General features: G+C 40.1%; 1 protein-coding gene across 1 annotated transcript in view; it reads right to left on the reverse strand.

Moving 5' to 3' along the window:
- The window catches only part of Dnah14 (dynein axonemal heavy chain 14), a 211,173-nt gene that overhangs the window by 76,230 nt on the left and 107,147 nt on the right, over positions 1-27,796 (reverse strand). The window contains 10 exon segments of the mRNA XM_036202583.1: positions 2,896-3,066; positions 4,998-5,165; positions 6,651-6,788; positions 11,438-11,566; positions 12,929-13,110; positions 14,009-14,070; positions 16,125-16,257; positions 20,818-20,976; positions 23,799-23,921; positions 25,560-25,795. Of these exon segments, the coding sequence (XP_036058476.1) occupies positions 2,896-3,066; positions 4,998-5,165; positions 6,651-6,788; positions 11,438-11,566; positions 12,929-13,110; positions 14,009-14,070; positions 16,125-16,257; positions 20,818-20,976; positions 23,799-23,921; positions 25,560-25,795 (1,501 nt within the window).

Raw genomic sequence — 27,796 nt, forward strand, 5'->3', positions numbered from 1 at the left:
CAGATACACTGGGTTTGGACGATGATGCCATCACTTGATCAGCTGCGTAGCCTTGTGTACCCTTCCTCTGCTTGGCACTGTGCCAAGCGAGGATAATGACAGGGCCTGCATCACAGAAGTGTCATGAATGAAGATTAAAGTAGGAATGGTGTAGAGCTCTCAAGCAGTGCCTCATACATCATGTTCCCTATTATTAGAGTCACATTGCACTCTCTAAAAAAGACAACCAACTAATTAGGTGTTAATTCTCATGCTAATAAATTTATATCCTTGTGTTCATAAGCAAAGTTTGGTTGCTACGGTCTTTAATTTGGGGAATTATAGCTGCTCCTGCCACCCACAGGGCTGATGGCAGCTAAGGAAAACCTGTTCCCAGGAAAGTGCTTCCTCGTTATGGATGGCCTTTGGATCTGCTCCTCGTTGTAATAAAAGGTGAAAATGGACTTGTGTGTGTGTGTGTGTGTGTGGCCGGGGAGAGTCGGGGGCACTTACAGTGAGGCCAGGAGCTCCCCACAGGACAGGAAGCAATGAACTCTCTTCTGACTATTATCTTGCCAGTCTGTCCATCCCCTCATTCATTCTTTTTAAAACAATTTATTATTGTATGTGTGAGGGCATGTGTGGAAGTCAGAGGATGACTTGGGTGTGGGGAGAGTTGGTTCTCTCCTCCTCCTTCATGTAGGACTGAGGCTAGACCTCAGGGTGTCAGGACAAAAACTCACCTGCTGAGCCATCTGGCCAGCCCCACCCCTTCATTTATCCTAGATACATTTGTTGAATGCTTATATTAAGCTGGATTCCAAAGATTTATCAAGATAAATCAATAACTCTGTCTTTATGAGGCGTGTAGATTGGAAAGAGCTAAGGCAGGGCTGTGGTAGGCAAGTCCCACAAATCTTATACAAAGAAAAGTCACCCTCTAGATGGAGGCTGGTACTGGCCAGAAAAGGTTACCAAAGGCCAAAAGCATGCACTGAATTAAAAAAATGATCATATTGTAAACTAACAAGTTATATATATGTACAGACTATAAAGTCATTAAAATGTGAAATACAAACTAAATAAAACACATTTACCACCTCAAATACATCTTATTATGTCCAACAAAGACCCGTTCATGTTGTGTAACTGAGGCTGCCCACCTTGCTGTTCCTGAGTGCTGGACCTCCTTTGGACGTGGCTCACAGTGGGGAACAGCCTTTCTAAGCCTGCATTATTTAACTCAGTGTGCTGTGCATGACCTGAGTCTGACCAATGACCAGGATCCGAGGCTGTGGAGACTAACTTGCATTCTGGTTGGAACACAGGGGCTAATGTTCAGACTTCCGGCGTACAGAGAGGCATGGAGACAAAGGCCAACACTAAAGCAGGGCATCTTGGTGGTGGAGAGGGCACAATGAATGCAGATGAAGAATACTTTCCAACCTGCTGAATGGGAGATGCCCAGGGCAGCGTGGATAGGCTTACAGTCCTCTCTCTCTTAAGGTTCAGTTCGGATTATTCCCACCAAATTTCTTGCCTGTATTTAAAATGTAGGAGGCTGGAGAGATGGCTCAGCAGATAAGAGCACTAAGGTCCTGGGTTTAATACCCAGCACCCACATGGGAGCTTATAACTGTTTATAACTGTAGTTTTAGACTGTCCTCTTCTGGTGTTCAGACATACATGCAGACAAGACACCCATATACATTTGCTAAATAAATAAATCTTTAAAATGTAGACATAAGAATATTTTTTCAGTATCATAATAGCTTAGATGTATCACTTACTATGTATCAGAAACAATTCTAAATGTTTTATTTTCATATAGAGTTGCTCATTCTCAGCACAGACCTATGGGGTAGGAAATCACTGCCCTTACTTAGATGTCATGAAACCAAGGCACAGAGGGGCCATTTGCTCAAGGTATCCCACTCATGAGGGAGGGCCTTGGAACCAGATCCCACTGCCTCTCAGGCTGCTAGGGAAGACAGATAAGAAGAGAAGGGTTGGACTAGGGAAGAGATGGCACCGGGACCCAATGGCAGCTCTAGGGAGGCAAAGGAAGACCTGCATTTTGGGAAGAGCTGTAGGAGATTCTAGACAATTAATGGGAGGAGGCAGGCTAGTGGATGTGGAGATGGAAAAGGCAGTATGTTGAGGTCCTAAATGCCAATGTATTTCAACAGACTTTAAAAAAGATTGAAGAATCAGAGCAATATGGGCCAGCATAAATGATAATATTAAGATAAGTCTAGATTAAAAGGCAGATAATCTGAATAAAGAGAATATAGCAATGGGGATGTCTATAAAAAATTTTAAAATCTCTGATTTTGTAATTATCTCAGAACCATACACATTCATGTGCCTATTTAAATATTCATGTCAGAAACATATTTACATATACTTGTTTGTGTGCACGATTATAGAAGTAGAGCTCTGTGGATAAAGTTTACATTCTACAATTCTGTTTCACTGTTGTTCAGCTATGCCCCAACACCATCCTCTGGTGTCTCGGGGTGATGCAGTGAAGAGAACCGACTCACTGCCCCTTGGGCCTCAAGACTGAGTTCAAGTCAGCTGACTGTGCTTTTCTCTGTGACCTGCATTAAAAGAGACAGCAAGGAGGCTAGAGGTCAAAGGAGTGGGGAAAGATGGGGTCTTGGCAACTCCCATGGGCATTCACTGGCTGTGGAGAGGGGGGAGCAGTGTGGAGGTTCTGAGAAGCCAGAATCACGAACAAAGGAATCAAGGCTGGATCATTTCCTTCATATCTCAAGCTATGCTCTCCGATGTCTTCAAGTAAGAAATGGAATTCTCAAGAGGACAAAAATTGCTTTCATCAATATCACAGACATATTTGAAGACATCTTTTGTGTATGCAAAATTTCACTTGACGTACGTTTAAGAACACACCTGCATATGGTTCTGGAGTTCCTTTGAGAGAAGCTGATAGAAAAGGTTTTTTTCACTGGGTTCAATTAAACGATCATGAAACACCCGGCTGGCCTCATGAATGAAGAGCTGAGCAGCCATCTCTTTGGAGTTGATAATGCTCTTGTCTGCCTGCATCAACCCCAGCAGAAGCTGTAAGAGATCAAAAATTAACATTTAGTCAACAGTAGCGGGGTATTGTGCAAAATAAAAGCTCAAGTTTTGTGGGCTTATGTTTTACAAATATAGAAAAAAACTTTCCAAGGTAAGAGTCATCAACTTCTGTAAGTAACAACCTGAATGTTTTTTATGGGATGGGTAAGTTAAAGCCCAAGAAAACTGCCTAGTGGGAGGAGGTTTGGTAATGTCTCAGGTTAAGAGAGGTTTACCAGGACCAGAAACCACAGCCTGGTCACAAATGTTGCCAGCATAGGTGACAGTGAGGGACTTTTTATTACTTCCCCCACTTGTTTTGGGAGACAAGGTTCCACTCTGTAGCTTTGACTTGCTTACAATTTTTTCTTCCTACCTCTCTCTCTCTCTCTCTCTCTCTCTCTCTCTCTTTCTTTCTTTCTTTCTCTCTCTCTCCTTCCTTCCTTCCTTCCTTTCTTTCTTTCTTTCTTTCTTTTTTTTTTTTTTTTGGTTTTTTGAGACAGGGTTTCTCTGTGTAGCTTTGCACCTATCCTGGTACTCACTCTGTAGCCCAGGCTGGCTTCAAACTCACAAAGATCCACCTGTCTCTGCCTCCTGAGTGCTGGGATTAAAGGCATGTGTCACCACCGCCCAGATAATTTTTTCATGTAGAACAAGATGGCCTTGATCTCAGAGATCTTCCTGCCTCTACCCCATGAATACTGGATTAAAGGTGTACACCATCATACCTGGCTGTGAGGTACTGTCAAATGTTGAAGTGGTCAACACTTCAAGTTCTGATTTAGAACTCCTGTGCAAATGAGGACTGAACTTCTACAGCAAGGGAAGAAAGATACCATTCTTTCTCTCTCTTTTCCTCTCTTTCTCTCTCTCTCTCTCTCTCTCTTCCTCTCTCCCTTTCTTTTTTCTCTGTCTCTTCTTTTTTCCTTCTTCCTTCCTTCTTTCCTTTTCATTCTTTCCTTCCTTCCTTTCTCTTTCTCCTCCTCATCCTCATTTTTTGGGGATAATTTGAGACAAGGTTTCTCTGTATAGTCTAGCTGTCCTGAACTCTCTCTGTAGACCAGGATGGCCTTGAGATCCACCTGCCTCTGCCTCCAGAGTGCTGGGATTCAAGGTGTGTGCTACTGCCTTAGTTAGGGTTTCTGTTGCTGTGAAGACACACCATGACCACAGCAATGCTTATAAAGGAAAACATTTAATTGAGGTGGCAGCTTACAGTTCAGAGGTTCAGTCCATTATCATCATGGTGGGACATGGTGACATGCAGGCAGACATGGTGCTGGAGAAGGAGCTGAGGGTTCTACATCTTGTAGGTGACAGCAGACTGAGACACTAAGTAGTATCCTGAGCATATGAGACCTCAAAGCCCACTTCCATAGTGATACACATCTACTCCAGCAAAGCCACACCTTCTAATAATGTCACTATGAGCTTATGGGGCCAATTACATTCAAACTACCGCAGCTACTATGCCTGGCTAAATTTTTTTCCTTAACACTGAATTTTGAAAATTGTTTAATTATGGCTGCTGACAGAGCCAGCACTGCTGGGAAAGTAGAGGGAATTCACTTCAAGTCTGTGAAGTACTTATACAGGTTGACTCCCTTGAAGCCACATAAATCTTCCAAACAAAGCCAAAGCCAAACTACATTGTGACCTTGACATTTCTCCTTCCAGGATCCCGGCTTGTACTCCCGAAGCCTGACTGGGTCTGTTATTGGATCCTCCACTTCAGATTAATTGAAGGATCCTTCAATGCAGTGGACCTGTGGCACAAGTTGCTAATGTGAATTCACTTTTTAGACCTTCTCACAATCTCATGTGAACAGTACCAACCGGGAAGGAGACAGGCAGAGATTCAATGCGGTAGGTACAATTACATCTCAATTTAAAGGTGCAAAATAAGCCAGAAAATTAGTTTCAAAACAAACCTTGAACATGTCTCGGGGATTAAACATGTAGTGGCATTTGGTTGGCGTTGGCAGCAATTTCTTACAGACTTGATGATATATCGCCAGGCAACAAAGCACAATCTGGTCTCTACATTTCTGAACCTCAGCTACGAAGTTATAGACGGAGAAATACATTCCCAAGTGAGCCTTTGAAGAGAAAATTTAGTATTCACTTAGACATTTAAATTTAGGCTACAGCTAATATTTATCAAGAAGCAGGCTTATGGACTGCCATGGAGGGTTAATTTCACTAAAAATGATTAGTAGTCAAAATCTTAGGGCAGGTGGCTTAAGTACAAATGTACTCTGGGTGTGAGAAACAGAGATGTTCTGAGAGGTCTTAGCATTTGTGCCATAGTCTGGAGGCATGTGATGTGTGTTCTTTGGGGACAGTTGGTGGCCCACCTCTGTGCACATCAGTTGTGGTATTCTCTCATCTCCTTACTCTCGGGGGGGGGGGGGGAGTATTAGAACATTACCCTATCTGGACTGCCAAACACGTGGGTTTTCTCTGGAGATTCCAAAATTCCTTGTGAGAAAGACGGCTCGGATTGAAATACAGTGTAAACTTACACATCTGATGTGTGAGATTACATAGAGCACAGTAAATTTCTTCAGAATTAATCTTATACTCTCTTTCTTTATAAGCTTTCAAGGTAAATTAAAACCACTTTCTCAGATCCCTTATGATTCTGATGCAGGAGAGCACAGGGCACACGTAAAAGAAGACTGCTTTAGAAGAAAACAAATGCGTGTGCCAGCTTCCAATGGTGGAAGTGATCCCGCCTCCGACAAGAAAATGCACAGATCAGAACTAAGAGTGCTCATGCTTACAGGGTCCATGCCAGATGCATCGGATCTCAGTCAGAAGAATAACGTCCTGGGATTGCACTGGACATGTACCATAGCACTTCTTTATGAACACGAAATTGTGATTTCAATATTAAGAGATAAATCATAATAGTAGTCCAGAAAACATAGGAGAAATAAAATTTATGAAGAATAATTTATCAGTGTTAGTGTCTTCAATTTCCCAGACTTTTCCTTATAAGATGTTCTTTTTTTTTTTTTCCCCAGTAGGAAACGAGCTGGATGGGGAAGGTAGGGTTTATTTTATATTACAGCTTGCAGTCCATCATCCAAGAGAGGCTGGGTATAAACTCAGGCAGGAACCTGGAGGCAGAGCTGACACAGAGGCCATGGAGGGTGCTGCTTACTAGTTTGTTCCTCCTGGCTTACTTAAATAAGCTTCCTTACAAACCCATGATGACTTACCCAGGGGCGGCGCTGCCCATGACGGGCTGGGCCCTCCCACATCAATACCAACCAAGAGAACACCTTAATTTTTAATCCCAGCACTTGGGGGGCAGAGGCAGGTGGATCTCTGAGTTCGAGGCCAGCCTGGTCTACAGAGTGAGTTCCAGGACAGCCAGGGCTACACAGAGAAACCCTCTTTCAACCACCACACACACAAAAAGGAAAGATTCGCTGTTCCTGGGTATGTCTAGGCTTGTGTCCAGTTGACAAAAAGCAACCAGTGTAGTAGAGTACTATAGCATTCTTGAGAACCTGGTTCTATCCCAGAGAGGGAGGGAGGGAGGGAGGGAGAGAGGGACAAGCTCGATGCATTACCTGAAAGATAGTACATAAGGCACTCTGTGGAGGATGAGGCAGTACCAGTATGGAGAAGTGTTTGAGGAGCCGTGGACTGATATCATTCCCACTGGCAGAAGACGCACAAGAAGCAATTATAGAAAGATCTTGAATAGTCTGTGGGGAGAGAAATGCATCTGTAAGAAGTAAATATATATCCATTTCCTCACCCTAAGCAGAAGAATTTAGGCAAACATTTAGATTACTATTTAATATAAAACAAAAATTACGGGTTGGGGATTTAGCTCAGTGGTAGAGCACTTGCCTAGCAAGCACAAGGCCCTGGGTTCAATCCTCAGCTCAAAACCAAAACCAAGACCAAAACCAAAACCAAAACCAAAACCAAAACCAAAACCAAAAATTACAATGGTAATAGAATTCTTATATTCTGTGTTCTTATATGTAACCTGTCATAGATGTAACTTCATGATAAGTCACTTCCAGCAGGCTTTCTAGAAGTCATCAGGAACAGCCCGTTTAAAAAAAAAATGACAATCACTTCAAAATGTGAAGCTACAGAAGAAAACATGGGGTGATGCATCACGACACTGGTCTGGGCAAAAAGTTCAAAAGCGTAAGAGACCAAACTAACATAGACACATGGGGTTATACCAAACATGAAGTTTCAACATAGCATAGTGGTCGGCAGCGTGACCGGACATCGGCAGCGTGACCGGACATCGACAAGGGGTGACAGTCTAGGGCATACAGGGAACCGAAATATCCCACCAGCACCCCCATTACAAATAACCCAACAAAAACCTGGGGAACATTTCAACAAAAGAAAACATATATACAACAAGCTGGTAAATGGAAAAAAAAAAAAAAGAACCAGTCACCATTTAACATCAGGGAAATTCAAATAAAAACAATAGTGAGACATCACTTTGTCCCAGCCAGAACAGCTGTTAGCAAAAAGAAATAGGAAATGTTGGTGAGGCTGCAACAATGGGAGCTTCTTGTACACTACTTACTAGAAGGAATGTAATTAGCACAGACATTATGAAAAACAGGGTTTAGGTTCCTCATAAAAATATAATCACCACATGCTCCAATAACCCTACTGTTGAATATATATATATACATGCACATTCAACAGAGATTAAATTAGTATATAAAATATATCTGTAGTCTTCACACCAATAACAACAGAATAAACACAAAATCAATTTAAGGGCCCACTAATGGATGAAAAAATATGATGTATACGTGCAATGAAATCCTACTAAATATGCAATGAAATACCACTAAATCTTAAAAAAGGAAGTACTGTCATTTGTAACAACATAATGAGCCTGGAAGACATTATGCTAAGTGAAATAGCCCAGATACAGAAAGTCAAATACTGCCTGATGGCATTCATTTTGGGGCTCTAAAAAACTGTAATAGTAGATATTTCCCACTGATAATCCTAAATGTAAATGTTTTAACTTTCCAATTAAATAATGCAGACTAGTCAGTTGGATAATGTCCTCCAAAAAACACAGCTCACTCACAAAAATATCTCCAAGAGAAGGACAGGAATCAACCAACTAAGCAAATGAAAGCAAAAATCATTCTGGCATGACTATTCTGGTAACTGAGGAAGTAAGCCTTAACTGAAAACCTTTGGAAGAGATACAAGGCAGCTACTGCATATTAACAAAGTGAATGATCTACCAAGAAGCTGTAATAACATACACACATGTTCACTGAATGTTGGGACTTCCAATTTCATAAAACAAACATGAATGATGCAAAAGAACACATAGGTCTGGATATAACCACAGTAGGTGACTTCAAAAGCCCACTCCTGAAACAGGTCATCAAGGCTAAAAGCTAATAAGGAAACTTCAGAGCGATCTACACCATGGGTTATATAAATTTAACAGACATTTACAGAATAATCCATACAAAAGCTGTGGAGTCTACATTATTCTTAGCAGCATGTGTAACTTAAAAAAAATTGTCCACAGTTTAGTTCATAAAGCAAGTCTTAGCAAAAGGCAAATTTATTGAAACAATTTCTTATTGGGTTATATTGGAATAAAAGTAGAAACGAGAAGACGCAGAGATTAAACACTGTACCTTTGAGTGACCAACGAGTCATTGGAGGAATCAGGGTGAAAATAAAAACTTCCTAGACTCAAATGAAAATGGAAGCAGTTCATCAGAGCCTGTAGGACCAAGTGAAGGGACCTGTAGAGGAACAGCTCATAGCTGCGAGTGCTTAATTAAACACGAAGAGGAGGCAGTGGGAGGGAGTTAATTAAACAAAGTTCATCAACACAGACACATGAAAATGCTGTAAGGAAACTCATTATTTTGTATGATGACTTCAATGTAATAAAGAAGAATTGGATCCCAAGTACATAACTTCAGGATACATCTCAAAGTCTTAGAAAAATGAGAATAAGCCAAACTCCAAAGCTGTCAATTAGAAAAAGGCAGCTCTTCAACAAATGGTCTTGAGAAAACCGGACAGCTACATATAGAAGAACAAAACAAAATCCATCTCTCACCACAGAAGAATTCTATTTAGTTATAAAGAAGAGTGAAGTGGGGCTGGATAGATGGTTTGTTTTATGATTAGGACTACATACTGCTCTTGAACAATACTAGAGTTGAGTTCCCAGAACCCATACTGTACAGCGCAAAACTGCCTCTAAGTCCAGCTCCAGGGTATCTAACACTCTTTTCTGACCTCCACAGGCAAATGCACTCAGGTGAACATTCCCACACACAGACATGAACTCATATACATAATTAAAAATAAAAACCAGGGCTGGAGAGATGGCTCAGAGGTTAAGAGCACTGGCTGCTCTTCCAGAGGTCCTGAGTTCAATTCCCAGCAACCATATGGTGGCTCACAACCATCTATAATGAGATCTGGTGCCCTCTGCTGGCCTGCAGGGACACATGCAGGCAAAACACTATATACATAATAAATAAATACATCTAAAAAAAAACCAACCACAACAAAAAAAGAATAGTTAAATCATTTGAAGGGCAGTAGGTGGAGCTGGAGATCACTATGACACAAAGACAGATTTATAAAGGAAAATATTGTGTTTTCTAGATGTAAATAAATAAACACATACAGTATGAAAGTAGGAGGCAGCATGAGAGGAGAAGGGTGTAGAAATGAACAGGGGAGGGAGAAAAAGAGAGGATAATGGGAGACAGGGAGGAGCAATATTCCTTCATTCATATATATATTTATATTTGACATGACATCAGAAGTGGAACTACTTGGGGAAGGGAAAGGACCAGTGAGGAACAGGGATGAGAGAGAGACAAATCAGGGCAATGTACAATGATATAAATGTACAAAATTGTCAAAATGAAACCCATTGCTTTGTATGTTAGTAAAACATTAATTAACAAAGACTAGGATCCTGTACACTCCATTAAGAAAGGTGGCACATGCTTGTAATCCCAGCACTCGGGAGGCTGAGGCAGGTGGATCTCTGTGAGTTCGAGGCCAGCCTGGTCTACAAAGTGAGGACTAGAAGGCTAGCAGGGAGGGAGGATGAGGAGAGGTTGAACAACAGGTTCCAGACAGCAGGACTAAGTCACACATCCCCAAATCACTAGATGAGAGGATTTTGGGAATCATTACTTAAAGGAAATGATAAATATTTGAGGTGATTCATAAGCTAATTGCTCAAATTTCATGATTATGTTTTGTATAAACATAGCAAAATGTCACACTGTATCTATAGATTTGTCCAATGATTCTATGAAAATTAAAAATAAACAAGGAGTCATTGGAAAATAAGCCATGTGTTACAGAGGCTAGCAAAGAGGATGCCATTGATGAATGAGTTATCACAGCAATGTATCTCTGTTGTATCCAGGACTGGCCTGGGATGAGAAGATGCTCAAGGTAACATTGTAAAGACCCTGAAACACTACAAAGCCACAGCGAACAGAACCCATGTGGGAGCCCACAGAGGTCTCCTAGTGAGCTCTGAGTTTGCTTTACCCAGCAGGGCTGCATAAGGGGATGGGTTGACCACATGTGAGGTTACCAGGTGTTTGGAAGGGTCTGCACTTGGCTGTGCTAGGGGAGGACTTTTGCTCCACCCCATGGCATTTCTATAAAAAGTCCTGTAGAGGAGACAGAGGGGGCTGGTGGATGAGGATCCAGGCCCTCCCGAGGCTATCCTGTGTTTCTACCTGTCTCTCTCCCCTCTGTATTTCTAGCTAAATCTCTTATTCTTCACTCCTCAAGAGGACCCCAGTCTTTTGACACCCCTGGTCCTTCCCCATGCCTGTGCCTGGGCTGCAGAAATGCCACCAAAAACCTGCTATCATTTTCTGACCACTTTAAGGCTTTTGTCCAGGCTGTGTATTCTAGGACTCATTTCCTGCCTCTCCCCTCCTCCACCCTTTCTCAAATTATCTCTGGAGGGCTGTATTGGGGCTCTTCCTCTCTGCCTTAGATGGGTGGTGATTCGGATAGTGTGGCTGGTGTCTGAGCCAACGTCACTCACTAGCAAGTATGCTTCATTTGGAATCTTAGCTTGAGTCTGCCTGAGACATGAAAGTTTTTGCAGCACAGTCATCTCGTCTTACGGAGGAGAGATCTGAGGATTGGACAGTTGACATTGGTGGGGTCAGTTTTGGAACAAAGGGGTTTCTCATTTTCAGAGAAGGAACCAAAAAAGGGTCTCAACATTAACACATCAACATAACTAGACTTTCTAAATTCTCTACTCAATGTTGCTGTAAGCGTTCAGTAGCAATATTTAGTGAGGAGAAAATCTTCGTATATACTGTACCTTCCATGTATTTCTTTCAGTATCATAAACTCCACCCATTTCTAATAACTGTCTGATCAATTCCAGGGGTGGCTGTGCTCCACCTTTTTCTGGGGCTGGCATATTCAAATCATCAATAAATACTACAATCTTAAGGGAGACAGAATGTTTAAAAATATTAATTAGTACAACCTTTTAAAAATTCTGAATTACAGATACGCTATTGTTTGAGAATAGCATATGATATGCAATAAATTTTATATGGAATAAATCTGCTTTTTAAAAATTAAAAGCAGAAGATTAAATCTATTTTGAAGCTATGGTCTTAGTAAACAGTAAGTGTCCCAACCAGCAGAATCCCTATCCAACCTTGGTCCCTAAAACACCGACATAATGCTTATGAATGTTTTTTGATGCTGATCAAACAATTTAATTGTGGAGCTTGCTTCTGAATGTGCCAGCTTACCAGGCATCTTCTAACCATGTGGTCGGATTTAGCTTTTCTAGTTCATATGCACCCTGGTTTGGGGAGCAAATTCAGAAGCACTTTCCAGTTTTTAAATCTGTATTACTTTTTGCCTAGGAAAATATTATGCAGTCAAGTGTATCAATTACAGACTCTTGTGCAATAAATTCTTTTGGTTGCATTTATTTTTGTGAAATAAAAATACAAATAGCTGCTTTGATTTCCCAATTTGTAACTGTCAAAGTTACTTTTTTTTTTTTTTTTTTTTTAGGAGAACACTGTTTCTCTTCCTGGAATCTAGACTGGTAGCCATGTTTCCTGCCTGCCTTTTCTAATGGTGTGATTATAGGTTGCGGAAACCCTTTCAAAATCCCTAAAGTCTATTCATGTATTCAAAGATCTATCAGTTTTATCCATATCTTCACAGTTGAAGTCCAGGGAATCTGGAGCAAGCCCTTAAGACCTGCTAAGGGTGACACAAACATTGTGAACAGGGACTCCCGGGACTCCCGGGGGCCCATGCAGGCTTATTCATGAATCTTGCAAACCTCTTGACCCTGAGCTAACTTCATGGTATTGAATGGGAGTCAATGGCCATAAATTCCAACTCTGACTCAGATAATGAATTGACAGTTGATTCCATGCCAAGCAGACTGGAGGTGAGATGAAGGACATCTGATGCCATTGGGCATCTGCCTTGTTCCCACAAGACACTCCCTTCATGCCTTCTCTGAGTCTGTGGGTTCTAGATGTCGCTCTTTCTCTCAGAGCTTCATGCAGCAGATGAAAATGAGCTAGAAACTACAGCAACAAGCACCAGCAGCTAACTCTGTCTCCAGACAACCTTTATCGAGATTTTGGCACGTTCTTCTGGTCTTAGTACTGGAAGAGGAATACACTGATTTGAAAGTGAAAGCCCCCATTGTAAGTGCATTTTAAAACAGTGCTCAGGAGTGTATATTCTCCTTTTTACTAACTAAAACAAACAATTTTCTTACGGATTGCATGGGGAGGGGGGGTGGGGGGGGGGGGGGGCGCTAAATTACCCTGTTGTTTTTCGGGGCTCCAAGTATGTCTTTGGTTCTTCTAACTAACTTCCGCAGAATCAACTCCTTGGTTTTGGTGGCTGTCATGTTGGTGGTTAAATTGATCATAGAGACTATAATTCCTTTATCATTTTTAATTGGGGCATCATCAGTTTTAATCGATACTTTCTTTGTACTCATATCTACAATGCCAAATACAAAAGGAGAAATAAATTTAGGACACTTCAACAGCAATGTTTGCTCTATTTTAGGGTGTTAAGAAATTGGAAACAAGCAATTTTATTTTATTGTTCTTTCAATGACAATGCTCTGAGAGAGGAACAGCGGCTTTGAATAGTTCATTGTCTTTCATTGTAAGCTGCATGTGGGAAACCATAGCCCATGACGTGGTGAGGAGCTCAGGGAGCCATCTTCATTTGTGTAGGTTAGATACGTCGTCGATCTGAATGACTAGAAGGCAGCACCAGGACTCATTCCCAGAGGAAGACTCATTCAGAGGGATATGTGGGATGAGGCCACAGTAGTTTAAGACCCTAAACTGTCTCTGGAACTCACGGTTCTGCTATACGTCCTGGCATGAGAGCTACAGTCTCGACTTCGTCTTGTGTTGTGCTGAAAGTCAGGGAAGGCAGCACCTTCTACCAGAGTGCCAGGACTCACCTGTGAGCGCAGACAATCTCCTCCACCAGAGCCAGGGTGCCAGGACTCACCTGTGAGCGCAGACAATCTCCTCCACCAGAGCTTCTTGTACCTTTTTAGGAGCTTTGAGTGGGTCCTGGATAATTTCCAGTAGGTTGTATTTTAAAAGAACAATCCCAGTTTTTGTTTGTTTGTTTTTGTTTTTTGAGACAGGGTTTCTCTGTGTAACAGCCCTATCTGTCCTGTAACTAGCTCTGTAGACCAGGCTGGCCTTAAACTTAGAGAGATCTGCCTGCCTCTGCCTCCAGAGTGCTGGGATTAAAGCAATTCCAGTTTTTACTCTATGACTTCTTACAGTAAGGAATGGCTTTGCGTATGGCCACAGTGGAGAAGAACACAACAGATCAAAAGATAGTTTTGCTCCCACGTGACTATACTTACCGAAACCTCCGATGGCTGATTTGTAGGACTCGGCAAGCAGGATGTTGATATTCTGCCGTATGCTGTTGGAATCAAATGTTTCAAGGATCCAAAATTAGTTTATAGTTTTAGTTGTAGTAATAAAATCTAATCAAAGTAACAGCACATCATTGATTTTACTTGGATTTCCCATAAGAAAACATTTGTTTTTCTGTTCACACTTTTATAATCTTAAGACTTCTCCACATGCCATTTTCTTATTCAGTTTAAAAAACAGGCTTCTCTAATATTTTAACAATGTGAGACTTAATTTTAAAAGTGTGTTTTATTTTGGGAATTTTTTTTTTTTTTTTTTTTTGCAAAACAGGTTTATATTTTTCTTATGAAGAGGTAGACAAAATTCAGAATGACAGGCACAAGCTCTTTGTAAAGTCTTTTTATGTTTCATATGTAGATGATATATTTCTATTATAAAATTGATATTATATAAAACTTTGTGAGTATATTTGAGGTGCATTTTTCTGGGAGGAAAATGGCTTATAGTTATATTTTCTGTTATATAAAATGTGTGGTTCTAAACTTAGTTATATTTTTAAAAAATGCAAGTATATCTGATTTAAATGAATAAATCCAGCTGTTAACACTTTGGAAAAAAGTAAAGATTTTTCTCTAAACAGGAAATTACGGTGAACCAATAAGGAAGGGGGTTAAATCAGTAGCAAAAAGTCCTCCATCAAAGAGAAGAATATCTCAGAACCATGTGGTTTCACATGGAATTCTACAGATTATTTAAAGAAAGATGGGTACTAGTACTCATACACTCCTGAAAAATGGAGGTAGAAGGGATATTTCCAAACTCATTTCATAAAGCTAGCATTGCCCTAAGAAGAAAGCCAGAAAAAACACTATAAACAAGAAAACTTCAGGACAGTACTACTTAGGAACACAGAAGCAAAAATCTTCAACAGAAAACTAACAAACCAAACTCAACAGAGCATTGAAGAGACCATTCTTCATGATCAAGTGAGACTCACTGTCCCTGGGATGCAAAGATGGTCCAACATATACAAATCAATAAAAGTGATACATTATAGCAATAGAATAGAGGACAAAAGCTATGATGACATCTCACTAAGTAAAAAAAAAAAAACCTATATACTGAAAACTATAACGAAGTTGAAAAATCACACAATTATCTGGAACCAGTATTCATGGTTTAGAAAAATCAATACTGTTACAATGTTTATACTACCCCAAATAATCTACAAATTCAGTGTAATCTCTATCAAAACTCAAGCTATTTTTCATTTTTCCTGTGGAACCAGAAGACTCCAAATAGATACAGCAATCCTGACCAGAAAGAACAAGGTAGAAGAAGTGATTACAGGGCTGGAGAGATGCCTCTGTGGCGAAGAACCCTCCTGCTCTTGCAGAGGACTGGAGTTTGGTTCCTGGTACTCATGTCACACAGCACATAATGATCCCAAACTCCAGCTTCAGGGTATATATGATGCTCTCCTCTGGCCTCTGCAGACATCGGCATTCACATGCACAAACCCCCACACAGACACATAATTAAAAAAATTAAAATTAAAAGAATATAATAAAAATGAATATTGACCAAAACTACCGAATATTGCCATAAAAAGAGAAAAGTAAGCCAGGCAAGGAGGACTAAATTCTGTACAGTCTCCACTAGACTGAGAATCTGAAGGAAGCCCAACTTGTGGAAGCAGGAAGAGGGGGAGGTGTTAGGGCCAAGGGTGAGGTGGGGGGTCCAAATAGGAGGAATCTGATTTCAAGGTGGATCACATGGGTATGGAGGGTTCCGTTAATGTATACTGCAAAGCTGCAAGAACACAGGTTTTAAGTGTTCTCACTATGAAACGTAAGTACATGAGGCCACGGGTGGTTAATCAGCTAATGTAATTTTACAATGCATGCACACACTTAAAACAGCCCATTGCACCTTACAAATATATATATATTAAGAGATTGGGGAAACATTTTTTCCTTATTGCCTCATTTGAATAATTCTCATCATTATATAAAAGATTTGCTCTGTAAGAATAAAGTCAACATACATCAAGGAAACATTTTTACCAGAGAAGCCAAGTTTAAAGTTTAATATGCATACCTTGATCTTTTAATTTCATTATGTAACAGGACTTTTCCTAAAATTGACCCGAATTTTATATCAAACGTTCCTCGGCCCTCTAGCTTGTCAAGCATCTCATTGATGGCAGTAGTCTTCCCGACACCAGAGTCTCCTGAGGGGGAGATACATTAGGTTAGAGCCACATGTCAGAAAATTACACATGTTCATATGGTAAAATGGCATATATACTCATTTGAATTTGCATGGATGGGAAGCATACTTTTTGCTGTTCTGTTTTAGATGTGAGAGGTTAAATAGGAACTCAGTGTGAATTTCTTTCAAATTGTTTGATTTATATTAGTTGCAAAAGATAGATTAGGAGATAATAATAATTTTTATTTAATGTTCATTTAAGCCCACCAGAACTGTTTCTTGCTTAAAGCACATGAGAACTATGTTAGATGAAACTCTTTGAAGAAAACAAAATCAATTTTTAAAAAGACATTTTGTGTGCATGAATACCGTATCTATATGTGTACATGCACCATGTGCATGACTCCTGCCCATGAAGGTTGCAGATGCTCCTGGGACTGGAGTTGCAGATGGTTATGAACTACAAAGTGCATGCTAGGAAATGAACCTGAGCCCTCTGCAAGAGCAGCAAGGGCTGCTGACCCTGAGCCTTCTCTCTAGCCCACTTTATCTTTTTTTTTTTTTTTTTTAAAGATTTATTTATTTATTATGTATACAGAAGAGGGCACCAGATCTCATTACAGATGGCTGTGAGCCACCATGTGGTTGCTGGGAATTGAACTCAGCACCTCTGGAAGAACAGTCGGTGCTCTTAACCTTTGAGCCATCTCTCCTGCTGTGGATATTGCTCTGTGTAAATAAAGTTCTGATTGGCCAGTGGCCAGGCAGGAAGTATAGGTGGGACAAGAGAGTAGAGAATTCTGGGAAGTAGAAGGCTGGAGAGACACCACCAGCCGCCGCCATGAGAAGCAACATGTAAAGACACTGGTAAGCCACGAGCCATGTGGCAAAGTATAGATTAACAGAAATGGGTTAATTTAAGAGAGAAGAAGTAGATAACAAACAGCCTGCCACGGCCATACAGTTTATAAGCAATATAAGTTTCTGTGTGCTTTCTTGGTTGGGTCTGAGCGACTGTGAGACTGGCGGGTAAGAGAGATTTGTCCTGACTGGGTCAGGCAGAAAAACTCTAACTACAAATGGCGCCCAACGTGTTCGCAAGAATTTCCACCTAAAACCTGAGAAAAAAGATTCTAAGATAGAACTAAAAACAGCTTCCTAGTTGTCTCCCTCAAGTTAGCGGCAGCCTGCCGGTTTGAGCTACTGTGGCGGGTTCCGGGCGTGTGCGTCTGACCTGCAGTGCGGCGGGAATGAGGAGTCTACAAGCAACACTTTGCTCTGCTGCATGGTGGATTTAGCCTTTGCGAGTTAGGGAAAAAAAGGGGGGGATTTCTGGGCTATGCGCTGCTTTGATAGAACTGCTTCTGATAGTTGATGGTACACATGGCTCCAGACCCAGAGCTGGCGGTAAACTGTACCACCGCCATGTTGGGAAGCTGAGGTGGGTGGAGCCAGCAGCCACAGCAGCGTTTCAGTGTTACAAAGATGGATATTACACAGAGAATCTGGTTTATGTTGTCTTTGGGATTTTTAACTACAAAAAATGATTTGATCATAAAAGCTGTTGAGTTAAACAAATATGTAAATTTTAAAGGTACCTTGACTTCAAAATTTAGATATAAGGATATGTTGCTTTGGAAAGGAGTCTCTGCTTTTGTTTCCACAAAAAACCAGAGGCTGTGGATTTGTTCAAGATTAAGATACATCAAGTTTGATCAGCCAAGACCACCTGAAAGGTCTCCAATGACACAGTGGGCCAGATGATCCGACATCCAGAATGGTTTCAAGGCAACTGGCTCAGAGGTTCACCCTAATGGACTTCTCCATAATCCTAAAATTTTCTTTGTGTCCCCATAAGATACAGCGCCCCCCTCCAGCAGGAAGTAGTAAGAGAAACTACGCCCACATTCCCAAAATTATCAAGTTGGCTTTGGAGATGGAATTGGCTCACTCCTTCTCTAAACCCAGACATATTGCTAAAAAAAAAGGTTAAGACATTCTTATGTCCCAAATCAGAAGAGCCCTCTGATGTGGGACAGAGAAAAACCAATATTTTTCTTTAAAGTAGATTGATTATAAACACGATCTCTTTCTAAAGAAAAAAGGGGATGTGATATAGATATAATAGGATAAAAGGGTAGTTTAAGGAACTTACTTCTAAAGAGCAACAACCTGTTGAAAATGTTTTACATTGGTATAGACTTTAGTCTATTGATACAACCTTAAAGTTAATTTTGTTATACTGTGTGTATATTTCTAATCGTGTTTAAGGTATTATGTTTATAGCTCATTTTAAATTGAAATGGATAATTAAAAATAGATTAATAATTAGTCATCTATGATAATCATACTCGTAGCCATGTTAGTTAAGTCTTCTAGATATACATAGACATATTTCAGATAGATAGGTAATCTTCAAATACTTCAAAGACCTACAGAATATGGCATTTAAAATATTTTTAAAATTTAGACTTTCTGGACAGTGAGACATGTCTGCTCCTGGCAGCACTGATTTACTTCAGAGAGGAGGATGGGCATTAAAGACACTTCATATGGAATTTGTCTTCACCTTGGCAAAAATAGCCATTTGGGCAAGAAACTGTTCTTGCCTGGACTGCTTGATCGACTGGACATGCAGGACCCATAGAAAGGTGACCACTAAACTTTGCTTGACAAAATGGTCCTTCAGGTTCCTGCTTCACAGAGGAAACTGCCAGACATTCTACAGGACACTGAAAAAAGTGACCGAGAGACTCTAGCCCTGTGGTCTGAAGACAAATGCCCCAACTTTACAAAGGAACATTAGGTGACTGTCCAGGCTGCCAGCTGTCTCTGTCTACTCTTGCAAGACTCCTAAAAAATGCTTACATCCTTCTCCTGGTTCTCAGGTAATATTATATCCTTCTGAGGTCTTTGATGTGGTTAAAGACTAGATAGTTATAATTTCCTCAATTATGATAAAAGATAAGTTAAAAATATTACCTTAGACTCACAAATATAAGATAGATAAGATATCTTCTTTAATAATGTAACTGTAATTCTTGCTTGATAATTGTTTTGTTATATGTAATTGTACTATATAAAAGTTAAAACCTTCCTTAAAAAAAAAAGAAAAGGGGAAGTGCTGTGGATATTGCTCTGTGTAAATAAAGTTCTGATTGGCCAGTGGCCAGGCAGGAAGTATAGGTGGGACAAGAGAGTAGAGAATTCTGGGAAGTAGAAGGCTGGAGAGACACCACCAGCCGCCGCCATGAGAAGCAACATGTAAAGACACTGGTAAGCCACGAGCCATGTGGCAAAGTATAGATTAACAGAAATGGGTTAATTTAAGAGAGAAGAAGTAGATAACAAACAGCCTGCCACGGCCATACAGTTTATAAGCAATATAAGTTTCTGTGTGCTTTCTTGGTTGGGTCTGAGCGACTGTGAGACTGGCGGGTAAGAGAGATTTGTCCTGACTGGGTCAGGCAGAAAAACTCTAACTACACTCTCCAGCCCATTTTTTTTTTTTTTTTAGGAAGGGTGTTATTATGTAGCCTAGGGTGGCCTTGAACTAAACAATCCTCCTGCCTTAGCGCCGAGTACTGGAATTACAGATATATATCTCAACACCTAGTTCCCTTAAATTTTTTTTTTTTTTTTTTTTTTTTTTTTTTTTTTTTTTTTTTTTTTTTTTTTTGCTAACATTATCCAAGGAGGCATTTAAAAATAAAACTTCCTGAAACAGAACAAGGACTCATGAATCCTAAGTTCACAGAAAAATTCAAGAGTTTTCTTAGAGCAAATTAGAGGCAAATATGTGTTATCTGAGTGTCATACTGCTGAAGTTCTCTGTGGATGTCTCGATTATTTGCCTCTGGTGGTAGCCAACACAGGTCAGAGACAAAAAGTGTTTGTCAGTGGGTCGGATAAACACTCAGAATAAACAAGAACTGTCTGTATTGAGTCACTCCTTTGGTAATGGTAAAAGTCTGGAAAAATTTTATGCCATGTTTACAAATTGTATGTTAAAGTTTAATTAGATAATCGGTGTTACCAGATGTGGCCCTCTAAGGATCATGGGCTATGGAGGTCAACCACATGTTCATCCAAAGTGTCTATTTCTAGAATTTGTCTCTAATGTAATGAAAAGATGAAAAAAATGTAAGATCCAAGTTTGGAGTGATGGGTGCACTTGGGGGCTGGAAGCGAGAGACTCATCTCTCAATGGCAGCAAGGAAGAAAAAGGGGTTGAGATGGGGAAGAAGGAGGACAAGGAAGGTACATAGACAGATGTTAAAATGGGCTGTCGCTAAGATTGTGAAAATCAGTCTCTCTAAATTTTCAGGGCCAATTAATTAATTAATATTATTATTTTTTTTCAAGACAGGGTTTCTCTGTGTAGCTTTGCGCCTTTCCTGGAACTCACTTGGTAGCCCAGGCTGGCCTTGAACTCACAAAGATCTGCCTGGCTCTGCCTCCCGAGTGCTGGGATTAAAGGCATGCGCCACCATTGCCCGGCCTTAATTAATTTTTAATTCCCACTTAAAAATGATTAGACCCAATGTTAAACTTCTTCCCTGTTACTCATCTTGAATACCTGTGAGAAGGACAGGATAGGAATTCTTTAGGAGAAGACTCATGAGGAAAGACAGGCAGAGCGTGTCTCTGGTAGCAGTATAGTTCACATACTCCCCACACTCCTTCATCCTCAGCACGTTCTCACTAGATCCCTGAAAGTCAGTCAGTAACGATGTCCCTAAAGTCAGAAAACAGTTTTTAAGTTTCAGGTGACCTAGAATGTGATAGCAGCCTATTATTTTTGCTATTCATTATTCTGGGAAAGTCAGCCTGGTACATGGCAACTTCACCATGGATAGACTGGCCAGTGTAGTTAGATGTGCCTGGGGTCTTTGTTGGTCTTAGAGGTTGCTCTCTCCTGAGTTCTCAGCTGGCCAAGATATCACACACATTCCTAAAGCAAACTCCTTGACTTTCCTACCCTAACCCTGCTGGTCTAACCATTCTTGATAGAAGGATGGGGAGGCAACTCTCTTCCCAAGGCTGCTGCTGTCCTAAGAACCCACTGCTCTGGCTGCCCTTCTTGTCCTTCCAGACTCTTTTGCTACAAGTTTTAATCATACAAGCTGAACCTTCAACTTGATTATCTGAACCACATGAAACTGACATTTCAAAAAGTAAAGGACAGATGAACACAGACAATTCAGTGTGAAATAACAGACAGACAGACAGACAGACAGACACACACACACACACACACACACACACACACACACACACGACAGAACAAAATAAAAACCAACCAACCAACCAACCAACCAACCAACCAAAACTCATCCTGGACACTAATGATGTCTACAATGCTACCCTAATCCTTGTTTTAAAACTTCACTTTATTGTTACTGTTGTCTGTTGTAGTGTGTGTGTGTGTGTGTGTGTGTGTGTGTGTGTGTGTGTGTGTAGGTCAGCGGAGCACTTCGTGGAGTTGGTCCTCTCCTTCAACCTTTGTGTGGGCTCCCTTACTCTCTGTCCCACTCACACCCTTTACAGGGAGTGGATTCTCTCTTCCTACCATGTGGATTCCAGGGATCAAACTCAGGTCACCAGGCTTGGTGGTCTTTATCCACTAAGCCATCTCACAGGTCTGGATCACTTTTCTTTTTTTCCCCTTCCCTTTTAAAAAAAATTATATTTGTGTTTTAATTTTACACATCAGCCATGGGTTCCCCTGTCCTCCCCCGTCCTGCCCCCAACCCCACCTTCCCCCCATCCCCTCCCCTCTATTCCCATGTCCTCCAGGGCCAAGACACCCCTGGGGATTCATTTAAACTTTGTGGATTCAGTACAGGCAGGTCCCGTCCCCTCCTTCCAGGCTGAGCAAAGTGTCCCTGTGTAAGCCCAAGGTTCCAAACAGCCAGCTCATGCACCAAGGACAGGTCCTGGTCCCACAGCCTGGATGCCTCCCAAACAGTCCAAGCCACTCAACTGTCTCACTTATCCAGCGGGCCTGATGGATTACTTTTCTTAATGGCACTAGAAATACAACCTCTTGGGTGTCATTCTGGTTCATAAGTCCACGTCTACTTCTGATGTTGGATCATTTGACAGTGCTGAGGACTTTGGTAGTAGGAACTTTTTTCTCCATGCCTTTACTGCTAAGGAGGCTGTGGGGCAGTGGCGACAGAGGCCATGTTTCTATAAGGACTTCTAGTAAGCAGGCCACCTCTGCTGTAGTTTTCTGCCTTGTCAACCTGGCTCCTACTGCCTCTGCTCTTCCCCAGTACTCCCCATCATTCATACATTTATGCACATGCTCCTCAACTTACTGATGGAGTTACTTCCAATAAACCTATAATAAGTTGAAAAAAAATTGTGATTTGAAATGCATTTAATGCAACCGAACCTCCTAGGTGAGCAGCACAGTACACTGGGGATTATGGGCTGTTCACCCTGAGGGGGAGGGGCTGGCTGGGAGCGGGAGCTGCAGCTATTGACCACTGCCCAGTGCCGCATGAATCATACTGCTTCTGCAGAGCCTGGGAAAAGACGCAGACTGAAAATAAAAAAATTCATGGTTCTGTTCAACATGACTGGGTTCATACCACTAGAGAGTTGAAAGACTATAAAGCTGTAGTAGCTTTTATTTTTACTTTTAATGAAGTTTTGTCATTGAGTTCTTGTCTCCAGCTCCTACCGTGCTCTCATAGTTTAGCAGGATCTTCTGGGATATGCAGAAGCATGTTGCAAATAAAAGCAATTTAGAGTATGTGGATACTTACGACACAAAAATTAAACCATCATTTTCTACTTTTTTTGTTACTATTTTGAGACAGGGGCTAATGGCTGGACTGGTACTCACTGTGTAGTCCAGCCTGGACCTCAATTAATGGCTCTCCTCCTGTCTCAGCCTCCCAAGTGCTGGGATTCCAGGTGTGAACCAGCATGTTCACCTTATTCTTTTTTATATTGCTGGTTTTGTTTAACAACCAAGTACACGATCTTATGTGTGTGTTTTTCTTAGTTTTAAAGAGTTACTTTCCATCATTGGTTAGTACCACAGCTAACTAAACCAGTAGACACTGTCATCGGTGAGACTCTATACACTATAGTTTTATAATGTGTCTAAATACACTACACATTTTAAAACATTTTGTTTACTTATTTTATGACTATGGGTGTTTTGATTGCATGTATGTCTGTGCATCACTTGCATGCCTGGTGTCCAGGAAGGACAGAAGAGGCCATCAGATCCCCTGGATCTTGAGTTACAGATGGTTGTGAGCTGCCATGTGGATGCTGGGGAATGAACCTGGGTCCCCTGAAAGAGCAGCCAGTGCCCTTCATCTTGGAGCCATCTCTCCAGCCCCCACACATTTCTTATAAAGTAATGTTCTAGGGTGATTTCAAGGCACATTTTATAAATATGAATAAAAGCTGCCCCTACAAAGGTGCATATTTGAACATGTCAATCCTCAGTGTTGCGAACACATCTATTTTAATGATTGATACACCTCTAGAATTTTAGAGACGTTAAAAGCCTTTAAAAATAATTATACTTACCTCTTTGAATTATTGTTTGAGCATTAGGAAGTAAATCTGACCAAGGCATAAACTCACAATTCTGTAAGTCCACAAAATACCCAAATATAGACCGTTCACCAGCTGGTAAGTTGATACCTATATCTGAAAACAACAGAAAAGAATCCAGTAAGAAAGTGCTTCACCAATGACGTGAACGCTACCTGAAAGGTAAGGATTTGTGAGCCAGGAGTCCACTGAAGGTCATGCAATCATAAAAACCAGGCAGGCCATTTCCTCGTGATATTTGTTTGTACAAAAGCAAAAGTTTATTAACTTTTACTCATTTTTACATGTAGAAAAGGGTAAATTGTGATCAATGTCTTATGAAATCTTATCCTAAAGTGCTTGTTATTACAGTGTGTTTGGATGCCAGTAAATTCCAGTAACATGCTGGCTCAGGTCAGACCAATATAATACAGAGCATTGAAAACACTTATAAATCATATTTCTTTCCCATTTAAAAAATAGTATATTTATTGGAAAAAATTCTTGAAAATATAAGTTAAAAAAAGCAAAATAGGCCGGATGGTGGTGGTGGCTCACGCCTTTGATCCCAGCACTAAGGAGGCAGAGGCAGGCGGATCTCTGTGAGTTTGAGGACAGCCTGATCCACAGAGCAAGATCTAGGACAGGCACCAAAACTACACAGGGAAACCCTGTCTCGCAAAACCAAAAACCAAAACCAAAACCAAAACCAAAACCAAAACCAAAATCCAAACAAAATAGATTAGCTATAGTTTCATCAAAGATATCAGAGTAGTTACTATTTAACTGGATAGATGTATATGTCTAACCATCATTAATATATTAATATACACCTTGTTAGTTCTTATTGCTTGTTTCTTTTTCAGTTTTTGTTTGAGTTATATTAAAAATAATATGTTGTGATTTCTTTTTCTTTTTGAAACAAGGTATTATGTAGCCCAGGCTTGACTCAAACTTTCTATATACTCAAAGATGACTTCCTGCCTCCACTTTCTAAGCCATGGGATTATAGGCATGAGTCATAACACTTCACTTGACTATGATTTTAGAGTTGTTAGTTTTCTCTCAGAATCCTTAAAAATTTTGTACATAAAAATTCATATGAATTCACAATTGGTTTGTGAGTCCTTGTGTATATGCTACATGCATGTGTGTGCATACATGCACCTTGGGCACACATGTAGAGGCCAGAATGGGATATCAGGTGTCTTCTGTCAATGTCCACTTTTTTACTGTGACACAGTGTGGCTCTCCCTGGGCCATAAACCCACCATTTGGCTAGGCTTCTTGGCCTCAAACTCCATCTCCACAACCCAATGCTGAGGTGCAGGCACATGCAACCATGTCTGGCTTTTTAAGTGAGTGCTGGGGATTCGAACTCAGGTATTAATACTTGTATAGAAAATTCTATTACCCTCTAAGCCATCTCCCCAGACTCTGTAGGTTGTTACTATTTTTAAATAGTGTTCTTTAATCTACTTTACTCTATTTTACGTTACTGCTCCTCTGCCTTCTTTTGTATTTGTATCACATATACTTATTAACTTATTTTTAGCATTCTGTTTGTTTCAAATGTACTGATTTATATATTGTCCTGATTAATCCAAAGCTTTTTGATGTTTCTCTCCAACAAAGACCTTAACATTCTTTACCCACTGAACACACTTCCCATCATCTTGCTCTTTTGTGTATAATTTAGAGTTTACACTTTTAGCAAAAATGAATTATTTAGTTTATAACAGGTAGGTAACTGACCTTTTTCTGAATCATCTTCAAATAACTCATGAACAAGGTTGTCAAAATTATAGGTTACTTCTGCAAGAGAATCAGGTTCAAAATTTGAACGAAAGAGCAAGTCTTCTTCATGTTGGTCTTCACGCTTTAAAATCCCTCCAAATGCCCATGTAAATGCAAACACAAAAATCTTCTGAATCATTGTTGTTAACTTTTCAGGATTTTTCTCCAGATACCATGCATTTTCATTGCCATAGCTGTGTGTGGGAAGATGAATGTCAAAAGCTTTATAAAGTAGTTGGAAAATTTATCTCAACATCACATCAGTTTTGTCAAAAATTGTAATAAAGTATTGATGTAAAATTTTAGATCTAATACATAATGTTTCCTCATAAATTAGTTACTGTGTTCATTTTTAAAGTAGCATATGTATAAGACATTCCTACTTTTGTTTTATATCTATTTTTGGTAATTGTTGACAAATTTATCATATACTTTTATTTAACATATAGTTTTACTTAATATCTGTATATATAACTTTATCATGATAGACTTTTGATACATATTTAATAGTTAATTGATATGTATTTGATACACTTTACATATACACTTCATTTTATTTAGTATTTATATGTAAACCTTTTTAATTTTAGGTCAATTTATAGTTTGAAGTTTACTGGTTGGGGGAGAGGATCAATGTGATAATTCTGCATTTCATCAAAGACAGAATAAACAGTAATTCACTTTGCATTTCTCCTATCAAGTCTTAAGGGCTGACTTAGTTCAACATGGCTACTGACCGGTAGTCAGAATCTGAGGAGCCGGCTTTCTAGTTGAGGTTAATCTGAGCTCCTCGTGGTTAATGATCCGTGAGTTTTGTGGTGACAGGGTTGATGGTGATAGGGTTAAACAGGAGGGTTGGGCCTAATTTCTAACATCTTCCATTGTTCTAATATTATAATAAAATTATCTATAAATCATGAAAAAACAGCTGTATCAGATTGAAATTCATTAGAAACTATCAGCATAGTGTGTTTGCGTAATTCTATCTCAAACATCTCGCTGTGTATAATTTAGCAAATATTTATAAAATGTTTACTATTTGTCAGTTACTCTGAACAAAGTGGACATGATACCTTTTTCACAGGACAGGAAAGAATGAACAGAACACAAAGAGTTGAGAAAGATATGAGGCATAACAGTGGGTTAATATGGGAGGCCCAGAGGTCCTTGTGTTCACAGACATGCACTAGGGGGACCTGGAAGAGCACACAAAGTTATTCCTTCAAGGGAAGGAATGCAATACCTGTTATCCGGAAGGCTTGGAGGTGACATGCATTCTAGTCTGGTGACTCTTGAACTCTCCATGTGGCAGAGAGCGCACCAGATTCCCTGAGGCCCTTGCATTGGCTTGTTTTTCTATCTTTATGGATGGTGTCACAGGCACTTTACAAAAAGTTTCTTTTGATGTGGTCATATCCAGTTTTTATTAGCTTACTTTGTTCCTCAAAGAGATCTGTGAATGCTTACTATGCACACGGGATTGAGTTCATTGTCACCATAAAAGTTTTCACCAAATTGTGCTGTGCTTAGATATGCCTAAAAGAAATCACTGGGGGTCAGGCTCCCAAAGTTTGAGCCAGCACCAGAGACTTAGTCATGTTGGGCTGGACTTCCTTCTTGACCCTGTGGATTGTCACCCTGCTGGCTGTGGAGGTTAGAGATTTAGACTGTGGACTCAGCAAAGACCATCATCCAGAAGAAATACAGAAGGAATAATTCCATAGCTACAACGTATCATGCACCTAACTATTAACCTAAGTGATCTAGACAGCTAGCATGTCACATTATCATTCCAGTTTTGTGAGGCAAAGCTTTTTAATTTTTTAAAATTAATTAATTTATTTTTCTATTATCAGCTTGATACAGTATAAATTCTTATCTTAATAGTGAAATGTTTCATTGAGGCTTGCTCAGTAATTGAGTAAAACCAAAGTTTATTATAAGCCACAGTCATCCTAGGGCCCCCCCTGCTATCTTTATAGCCTCCATGGTTTGCAACATTTTATAGCTTATAAACAGCTGATATGTGAAATAAACTCACATTAATTTATTCCATTCTAAAATGTGTAAAGGCAAGATGAATGCTTTTTTATAACACTCTTACTATTTTAAAATACCATAAAAATGTGATTGTCTTGTGTTAGCTATACAGAGGGGATAAAATAATGTAGACTTTAATATTATGAAACCATAAA

This window comes from Onychomys torridus, chromosome 11, assembly GCF_903995425.1.
Source record: "Onychomys torridus chromosome 11, mOncTor1.1, whole genome shotgun sequence".
Lineage (NCBI taxonomy): Eukaryota > Metazoa > Chordata > Mammalia > Rodentia > Cricetidae > Onychomys > Onychomys torridus.